The sequence below is a fragment of the Protobothrops mucrosquamatus genome, unplaced genomic scaffold, assembly GCF_001527695.2.
Source record: "Protobothrops mucrosquamatus isolate PMUCROS unplaced genomic scaffold, P.Mucros_1.0 scaffold397, whole genome shotgun sequence".
Lineage (NCBI taxonomy): Eukaryota > Metazoa > Chordata > Lepidosauria > Squamata > Viperidae > Protobothrops > Protobothrops mucrosquamatus.
The window spans coordinates 431367-441511 of NW_015386728.1; the positions used below are offsets into that span (position 1 = coordinate 431367).

General features: G+C 47.2%; 1 protein-coding gene across 1 annotated transcript in view; it reads left to right on the forward strand.

The window, feature by feature from the left end:
• ACAP3 (ArfGAP with coiled-coil, ankyrin repeat and PH domains 3) overlaps positions 1-10145 on the forward strand; it is a 46865-nt gene that overhangs the window by 31380 nt on the left and 5340 nt on the right. Inside the window, exons 14-20 of the mRNA XM_015816050.1 lie at positions 324-422; positions 630-731; positions 2079-2171; positions 2428-2648; positions 2923-3032; positions 3669-3779; positions 4059-4120. Of these exons, the coding sequence (XP_015671536.1) occupies positions 324-422; positions 630-731; positions 2079-2171; positions 2428-2648; positions 2923-3032; positions 3669-3779; positions 4059-4120 (798 nt within the window). The remainder of the gene's footprint in view (positions 1-323; positions 423-629; positions 732-2078; positions 2172-2427; positions 2649-2922; positions 3033-3668; positions 3780-4058; positions 4121-10145) is intronic.

The window sequence follows — 10145 nt, forward strand, 5'->3', positions numbered from 1 at the left end:
TTGCCTACCCCTGGCCAAGAACAATCCTCCAAGAACAAACCAGGTTTGCTATTAGCCAAAGTCACTCCATTGCAGCCTCCTGAAGTGGTTCGCGTTATCATGCTGTGATCTAACCTGGTTTGGATATGGCTTGTTGAGCCAATGTCCAGGGTTTGCCGGTAACAAGTCATTATCAGGGAGCTAGCCTAGCATTGTGATTTGTCCAATAAACCACAGTTAAAAAAATCCCAGCTTTGCATTTATTTTTTTTTATAAACGGAGCTATTTGTACGTGTTGGCGTCTCTGCGTTAGAAAAATGGCAACAACGTTCTTTTCCAAATAGCTGCCACTTTGGAAAGGAAGTTCCGGCGAGATTCCCTCTTCTGTCCGGACGAACTGGATTCCCTCTTCTCGTACTTTGACACGGGAGCAGGCCCACGCAGTAAGTGGGGCAGATGGATGCGTAATCCCTCACACAGCTGTAGCTCAAATGCTCAGCTACGAGAGAAAGGCAGTCAAGGGAGAAACGTTGACTTTTCTGGACTTTCTCCAATTCAGTATCTAGGTTTTTCCCTCCCTTCTCTCTTGCTTTGTGCCAAATTTAAGCTCCGGCTGCCCATTGTCGTGTTTTTAATCTCCTCCGCCCCAGGTGGGAACCAGGCGTCAACTCAACAGCCTGTGGGAGCCAGCCCGTGGAGTGAGACCAGCAATGGCCCTGGAGGCAGCGGTTCGCCGTTTCTCCTGGATGGAGGTAAGGCTGTAGAACAGTGGTGGGGAACCTAGGGCACGGGTGCCAGAGGCGGCACTCGGAGCCCTCTCTGTGGGCATGCGCACCGTCGCCCCAGTCCTAGGCCTTCAGCTGGGTTTTATAAAACCTTTTCGCTTTAGGCCTCCGCCACCGTGTGCAAAAAAAAAGAGGTTCAATCAATCAGTCAATTTCAACTTCTCGCGGGGAAAAAAAAAGATCTTGCAAAGTTGGAATTGATTGATTGAACTTTTTAGTCCCACCCAGTCTGCCGTTACCACCGCAGCCACACCCAGCCAATGGGCCACGCCCACCCAACGGGCCACACCCAGCCAATGGGCCACACCCACCCGGCACTCGACGATGCATAAGTGGGTTTTGCGTTGCGGTTTGGGCACTCAGTCTCTAAAAGGTTCGCCATCACTGCTGTAGAACATGACTAGAGTCGGGTGCTGCCTGGCTTTGTCACCATGGATATCTAATATCTATCTTCCTGTATATCTGGCAACCTCAGAGTAGAAGGCTCTGAAGCCCTGGATCCCATCTTCCCAGAAAGAACTGACTTTGAACAGCTTCAGGGGAATCCAACTTTGGCCGAGAGCCAAGCCTGGTCTTTGAAATGTGTGCTTCCACACCCAAAATGGGCAGGTACAGCCTAGAGAAGGGAGGGCGATCAAACCCAGTTTGATTAAAGTTAAGTGGGACTGTAGTCATTAGAATCGGGTTGAATGTCGGAATGTTTCTCTCCTAATTCTTCACTCTTCCTGACTTTTTAGCTTACTGATCTGCCTTCTACCCAGAGCTGAGACTTCCCAGTGGGACAAAACCTTCTATTTGCTCATGGGTCCCCATCCCTATTATTAAGTCCCTCGAGGGGAGGGGATTTCAGGACACAACACTGGCCCATCACTCATTCACTGATTTTAAAAGGGCAAACCGAGCACCGCTCTGTCCCGTGTGCTTATAGTTGTATCTCTCCGCTTTCTGGCTTTCCCCAGTTCCTTCTCTCTTCTAAGGGCCATTGTTGAGGGATGTTCATCTGCCTGGTTCCTTTTAGTAAAAGCTCCCAGACGCCCACCTTTTCACACAATCTGGAAATCCTTCCACCAACAAAATCACGCTAGTGGCAAGGGATTTCCAAAGGAAATGTGGGCCTGGGGGAATTCAGAAAAAATTGGTGGGGGGGGAGAGAGGAAAATGTTTCAGGAAAGGGGTAGATATGGTGGAATTCCATCCTAGATGGGCAACCAGAAGAGGGAGAGCAGGAAGCTTGACCAACCAACACAGGAAAAGACCAGCAGTTTATGGTGCCCATACATTCAAGTTGACTTGGTTCCTCCTTTGATCCCTTAGGTCTAAGCAGCGACAGTGGACTGGGTGGGAGCACTGATGGCAGCATAGACGTCTTGGTGTTTGGCTCGGTGGTTGATAGTGTCACAGAAGAAGGTGAGACCTCCCCCAAGAGAGGCAGGTGGGCCGCAGGAATCTCTACCTTTGCCCAAAGCAGAGCGCAGCCGTAGAACTTCACTACCGCATCCTACAGGAGTGGCCACCAACGTGAGATCAGAGAAGAGGGATAAGATCAATTGCTGTTAGTCACCACACCTGGCAAAGTCATTTTATCTTGTTGGGAGATACAAGCTTCGGCATCGATGCTTTGGATTCCGGTATTTCATTCCCTTCTCTTCCTCCCTTCCTGCAGAGGGGGAAGCATCAGAAGAATCCAGCGGGGAAGTCGAAATTGAGCAGGAGGCCTCCGATTTGGAAGACCTGAGGGCGCTCCATCCTGGCTTACTCGCTTACAAGGCTTCAAGGGCCAGGAACCTGCCCGTCATGGCGGAGGCCCTGGCCCACGGTGCCAGCGTCAACTGGGTGAACGAAGAGGATGAGAGCAAAACCCCGCTGATCCAAGCTGTCATGGGGGTGAGCGAGATCCACGTGTCGCCGTGCCAGTTTTGAGGTGGCTCCATCGGGGTGAAAAGCAGGTCCTAACAGGTCTGTGTGCCCTGGGTGGGCTTCGTCAGCACCACCTAGATTTCACCGCTTCCTGCTAATTGTAGGCCAGAAAAACCTACTCGGAGGGAGAAGAACCCCTGCTGTTTAACTATGAACGGTCACTAAACGTCATTAAGGCAAGGACTACCTTAAGAGAAGTCCAAGACTCCAAAGCTAACTTGTCTTTCTCTGCTTCTTTCAGGGCTCACTAATAGCCTGTGAATTTTTGCTCCAGAACGGGGCAGACGTTAACCAAAGAGATATCCGAGGGCGGGCACCTTTGCATCATGCCACATATTTGGGCCACACCGGGTAAGTCACTTTGCTGTGAAGGTGGTAGTTCAAAATTCTGGGGGAGTCAACTGCTGTTTGCAGCTGTGACTGTGCCCCGGAGACACCATTGCTCTGTGCTCCCGAGGACAACGGAGCAGCAGATCAAAAACCAGAGATGGCGTATCCCAGCTAGCTGGTTTTCAAGGCACTGGAGAGAGACCCAGGCACGTGCCACCCATAGGACCTGGGTAATTGGGATTGAGACCAAAGCTAGCGACCTGGGTTAGTTAGAAGCAACTCCTGATCAATCTGAGCCAGATGGTGGTCATTTTCCAAGTGGAAAGTCTAAAGAGAGGAAACGGTCCAGTGTAAAGTAGCTTCTTATGAAAGTCTAGTGCAGGGATAGTCAACCTTGGCTCTTTTATGACTCGTGGACTTCAACTCCCAGAATTCCTGAGCCAGCACAGCACAGCTGGCTCAGGAATTCTGGGAGTTGAAGTCCACGAGTCATAAAAGAGCCAAGGTTGACTACCCCTGGTCTAGTGTGATACATTATTGCTTCTTAAGGTTGTGTCGTCCGCCTCTTCAAACTGTCCTTCTCCGTCACAGCATATTCTTGGCTAACCTCGTTCTTCTCTCTCTGGTTTCTTTCTCTCCTCTTTCAACATTTGGCAGCCAGGTCTGCTTATTCCTAAAGAGAGGAGCCAACCAGCACGCAGCTGACGAGGACGGGCAGGACCCCCTCAGCATCGCTGTCCAGGCCGCTAATGCGGACATCGTGACCTTGTAAGTGGGTCCTTACTGTGTCAGAGATGAGCTCCATGTCAGGGCTGGAAGTTGCTGACTTGGAAACTCGAACACCCAGGAATAGAGTTGGCCAGTTATTGGCCAAAAAAAAACCCGAGAATCGAGGCTTAGCCCTGACAGGCCACCGTCTTAAGCAACTCTGCTGCTTCCTTAGTGCCGAAGGGTTTAACTCCCAACTGCCTGTACGATCCCTGTTTGACCCAAGCGCCGTTTTCTCCCTTGGCCAGCTAAAACGTCTCTCCGGTTCTCGCCCTGCAGGCTGCGTCTGGCTCGGATGAATGAAGAGATGCGTGAAGCCGAGGGCCCTTTCGGACACCCAGGTCAATATACCAACAATAGCCCTACAGAGCTTCAGTACCGAAAATGTATACAGGAGTTCATCAGCCTTAACATAGATGAGTGTTAGTGAGAACTTCGGCAACCCTGCCGCCGCCACCTCCGCGTTTGGGTCCAAATTTAAGGAAGCTGAACTGAGCCCAAGGAAAAAAACACACACAAAAAAAACAAAACAAAAAGGAAACAAACAAACTCTAGACGTGTGTTTTGGGGTAGGGGAATTTGCTGACCGAAAGTTTCCGTTCAGAACACTAAAGAGTGGATGGGCTGAAAGCTGCACAGCGAGAGGAGGAGGAGAGCGAGAGAGGACCCTTAAAAATCAACCGAGATCAGATTTATTATTATTATTATTATTATTTTTTGCATTGGGTTCAGGAGGAGTGGGTGCATCTGAGCTTAAATCCGCCCTTCGGTTCCCCCTCTCTTCCCTAAAAAAAAAAAGCAACTGACTGTCTGAATGGTCTCTCCGGGCCTAAAAAGCAGGGTTTGGAGGCAAAATGTTTTTAGGAGGCGGGAGGAAGGATTTGAAGCAACATTTGGAAAGTGATCCCAAACATGCACCTGACGGAGGCTTCTTCTTAAATCTCGCTCTCTCTCTCCCTGTATCTGTCTCTCTTCTTCGTCTTGTGCACACCCTCGGCAGTGCCGAAATCCAAATCGACTGGAGGGAGAACCAGACACACGAGACACACAAACGAGCATGCACGCATACACAGTAACACGTGGCCAGGAATGAGATAGCCCCCCCCCCCTGTTTTGAGCGTGGAACAGGCAGGGGGTGACGTTCAGCTGGGCTGCCAGTTTGGTGTCTTCTCAGCACGTGCTGCAGTTCACGGATCAAGAGGCGTTGGGAAGGGGGGGGGAAACCCCTCCCTCCCTCCTTCCCAGGCTGTCAGGTTCCTGCAAGCCAAACACTTTCTGGCGATGACGACTGATTTATCGTGGGAAATTAACCCGGAGGTTAGCTTAGCTGGTTCAAGCCATAACTCAAGCCACTTCCAAGATGAGGACCGCAATCCCTGCAGGGTGAAGACAAGATGTTTAATTCAGGCTAGGTTGGCTGGGACGTGTGGGACAGGCTTGCCTTTGCACCCAGAACAACAGAACGTCCTGCATCTGTGCAGGAACGTTTTGGCCAGTTGGCTAGCAAGCAAGGGGAGCCATTGATTGTCCCAGATGGTCCACCAGGGAGGGTTCCTCTTCCTCCTGGAAAATTCAGAGCGGGTGTTTGAGGTGGGGCAACTTCTGAGACACTCGATCTGGGCTTTGAGGAGGTGCCTCTTGGCCCAGTCCTCAGCGCAATTCTCCTTTAAGAACTTCACTGATGAAAGACCAGAGAGAGAGAGGAATAAATAAACCAGCTGAAAGGTCACCTGGTTTCGGACTGCTTCCGCTAGCGGCAATCGACTTGTTCCCAGTGACTATCTCATCCTCAAACACACCTCCGTGCTAAAAGAGAAAAATCTCTGGACGTAGAGAATTAGCATGTCTGGGACATCTCTGCTCTTCCTCATATGCTGGTTTACTCCGTCCTTGGATTGCCGGACTAGAAGACCTCCGAGGTCCCTTCCAGCTCTATTCTGATGGAAATGTCCTTTCTGTATTGGAGGAAAAATGCTGTTGTCACAGCGAAAAGGCTGTGGATGTGGAGGAGGGAATACAGACCTCTGCCTCAATGTTTGTCTTTTGTAAACTGCATTTTATCCTACACCCTTAAGCGCCTCCAGCCAGGGAACAAATATGGCCACCTATCCTTGAAAGAATATCTCTGTCTTCGTCCTTCAACTCTTGCACCTGTCTTCACCCTTGACTTCCCAAAGTGGGTGAGGCTTGGAAGAAGGAACTCATTGCCGGCGATGGGTTCCCTCCCCTCCCCTTTTTTTTTCTTTCCTTCCTCCTTTTTTTAAAAAAAGAAAACAGCCACAGCCAGGGAGCAGCATTAACATCTCTCCCTTCTCACTTCTTGAAGCAACCTTTAGCTAGATAGCTAGAACAAACCTGGGTTGGGGGCGGGTGGTTGATATCCCTAAGTAACCAAATTCCCTGATCAAATCTCTTGGGCACTGGGGATAGAAATAGTCTTCTTCTTCTTTTTTTCTTTTGCATGTGCACTCTTATTAAGGCTGTGATTCCCCTTCTCACCAATGCATGATTGCAGAGGGCTCACAGAATTCCAGAATTCAGGTTATTGGGGGTGGGTGGGCACTATTTATTTTATTATGGTTTTTTTTTTTGTTTTTTTGTAGAACAAGAAACAAGTTATTCTCGAAACCCACTCTGGGTTTTTAGGTGGTCTTGTTCAGAAGACAGATTTTACTTTAGGGTTAGAAAGTAGGCAGTTTCTCTTGAGGGCGTGTGTAAGCTCCAAAGCAGACACTTGTTTGGAGGGGAGGAAGAAGAAGGATGGAAAAAGAGATATTTCTCAGAGTAGGGGAAACCTCTGCAGTGCCTCCTTGGGGTGTCTAAGGCCATTCTCTTCTCCACCTCATTCTGCAGCATCAAATCATGGGATGTTCCAGAATGTTGAGTCGATTCAAACGGGAGACTAAGGCTTGGGGATTAGATCCCTTGAAGAACAGAGAATCTACTGCACACGAGTTTGGTTTGGCTGGAATCCCAACTTCTTGAATCGGCTTGGCTTCGTGTTGCTTGTCAATGCATGCTGGCTCCAAGCTACATTTATTCTCTCTCGATTGTTTCCTTCCATCTGCAGCCACCATCCCTTGGCCAACTCAAGGGCACTTGAGCATCCAGGTCTCCTAAGTCTCCTTGCAACGTCATATTTGTGTAATGGCCATGGCCTCCTTCACATGACTTTATCTGATCGTAATCAACCTGGATTATCTAAGTCATCAGCCTAGCTCTCTCTCTCTCTCTCTCTCTCTCCACGATGAGGTCATCTTGTGTGGTTAACACGACGGGTCCAAAGAGATAGGTGTTCTTTTTCCCATCTGTCCTCTCAACTCCATTACCTCTGCAGTAATGGGCTTCCAATTCACATTTACACCCCTTCTCCAGACAACTAGTGTCAAATGTAGAGTGGCTGGCATGCTGGAATAGCCATACATGCATGGTGTCCAGCCCCGATGCCTTCTCCTTAATGTACAACTTACCCTTGGTATATTTTTGCAAAAGTAGGAAGCCAGATGTCGTTTACATTTCATTTTTCTGCTCAGGGAGTGTTAGGAGATGACCTTTCTTTCTTTCTTTCTTTCTTTCTTTCTTTCTTTTTTTCAACATCATCATAACCATCCTGCGAGGTCTGGTTAGGCTGAGCTTGTGAATGGTCGGCCTGGAGTATGCAGGCAGGTTCATTGCTTCTAAGGACTGTGCTTTTTCCAGTGGTTTTATTTTTTGGGTGGATTATGCTTTTGACCATCATCAAAATTTTGATAAAATAGAAACATTCTTTACAAACACGTGTTAATTTAGTCTTCCATCCAGGTGTCTTCGAGCTTTCTGTTGATTTTGATACTTTGCTCATGAATTCTTGATTTCCTCCCTCGATTCTTGTTATTCCCCAATTCCATCTGAGATCTCCTCCTCCTCTGGTTAGATTCTGCTCCATTCCAGCTGAAGACATAGAACCAAGAGGAAATATTCAGATGCATTCTTTACTCCACCCTTAGATGTAATTTTTTTAAAGGGATGTGCTTCTCATCTGCTGGATTAGGCTGTCTCAGTGCCTTTGGAGATCCAAAAAAAAAGAAAAAGAAAAAGAAAAAAGTCTCGTGGGACATTAGACCCACTTTTAGAAACAAAAATGATGAAATTGACCACTTGCATTTTTGGGATGGTGAGATCCTGTGCGGAACACCCAGTTCAAGCAAAATTGGAAACCATTACATCTTGAAAGTGTTGTGAGCAGGAAACAGAAGTGGACATTGTTGCCAATTACGATGGCCAGACCCGCAAGCCAATCTAACTTAATCCTGATGCTGAGATGCCTTCTTTTCAAGTAGACTTGAAAACTTACTGTTGTGTCCTCTGCTCAGGAAATTTGAAGGAATTTTTTTAACCAGAGGTACCGTTCTGGGTGGAAAGCAGCAGTTTCCCCTATGCTTCCAAACAAATGTGACAACGCCTCAGGATGAACAGCTATTGCATGGTATTATTAAAGAAAAGGATCACAAATGAGAGATGGCCAATAATGAGAGATGTCCTTTGCATTTTAGGCCAGCCAGCCAGCCAACCAACCAAGAGGGAACTCGTTGACCATCAGTTACCAGGACATCTGTTCCTACTAATGCTGTTTTTACTTTTCTCCATCCTTTCATTTTCTACCTGTCCAAAACCAATTCTCCCAATCTTGCGGCGATCCCTGTTTGAAACTTCTACACGTTCCTTCTGGCCCAACCTCATCCAATTGCAATTCCCAAGGGTCTTGAAGGAGGAAGGTCCTGGGGCCAGCCAGTCGTGCTATTTCACCCAGTCCAATTCTGGTCTAACTCAGTTCCTCTGGCAAAACTCTCTTTCGGAGTGATTGTGCCCATGTACGGAAAATGGTTGAAACCAGTTTGAGATCCTCCAGAAGGGCCCTCTTTGGGGAAACGTCTACAGTGTCTGAAACTGTGCTGTGATTGGGCCTGTTGTCTTTCTCTCTGAACTCAACTGGAACACATGTCTTCAGTTTGAGGTGGGCAGACAGGGCCTGTTTGAGGAAAGGCAAACGAGGACCGAAACGGCATGAGCAAAAGAGAGAGATCCATTATGAATGGCCTCTTCCGGGCTCTCTCCGTTCCATCCTAAGCGAGGAATTGGGTCTCTGCTCTTCTGACACGGTGATTTATGTATTTAAGATGTACTTTTCTCTAGATGCAATGTATAAAATTGACTTTGTGCACTTTTTTCCTATTTAACAGTATTGGGTTCTCTCTCTCTCTCTCTCTCTCTTTTTTTTTAAAGATTTTTAACGTTCTTTTTATTATGAGTTATGTGCTGTCTTTTTAAAATGGGTGACGTTAAATATTTAATTTATTACTAAAGAGGCCTGGGTGGACCATTGCAAGTATTTTTTTTTATTTATTTTCCTCCACCCATCCCACATTCAGTATCCTTTTTGGTGTATTTAATGTCAGGATTTTTTTTTTCCCTTTTGTACAGTTGCTAGGGAGTGTATCTTTTACCAAAAGAAATAATAATCAACCAATTCATTTCATTCCTTCTCTCCTCTATATACATAAGTATGTAGGTACATACGTATATATGTATGTATGTAGAGGAGAGTAGGAAAAATATTTTTTTTTCTTGAAACTTTTCTTTGGCTTTGGTATAAAGCCTTAGAGCAGTGTTTCTCAACCTTGACAATTTTAAGGCATGTGGACTTCAACTCCCAGAATTCCACAGCCAGCATTGCTGGCTGTGGAATTCTGGGAGTTGAAGTCCACATGCCTTAAAATTGTCAAGGTTGAGAAACACTGCCTTAGAGTATCAGGGACGAAATGCATCACTACAGTTTCCAAAATCTGCTGGGTTGCCTCCCAATTGACTTAGTTCATCCTTTGAAACTAAGGAGGATTGGAGCCATGTCTAAATGTGTGTGCACAGCTGAAGTGGCTAGTGGTTGTGCATGTCCACTGTGACAGGTGGGTGTGATGTAAGTTGGAGACAAAATTAAGAGCCGTGCAGGGGAAACAGTCAGAAAATAACACTTAAGTTTAAAAAAAAAAGTTGTGAATATGTTGAGTGCTGTTTCCATAGGAATTTGGGGTACCCAGGAGTGCTGTGCCCATAAAACTCTATTCGCACACGCCACGATCCTAGGTCTGCAGGAAGCAGATGAAAATCATGGCATCCGTTCCATTTAGAAAGTTGACCCGAGTCAAGATATTGGAACTGATTCAAAAATAGGTTTCCCTACAGGAAAGGACAAATTGTCCAAAGGCTAGCGGCTGTTCTGTTCAGCTGGGTGAGTTGATTGACTAAATCTCCTAATCCGGGTCTCTGGATAAATTTTTCCCCCAGTCCTCTCTTGAGAACGGCATCGCCTCAATTACTCAATGGGACTTT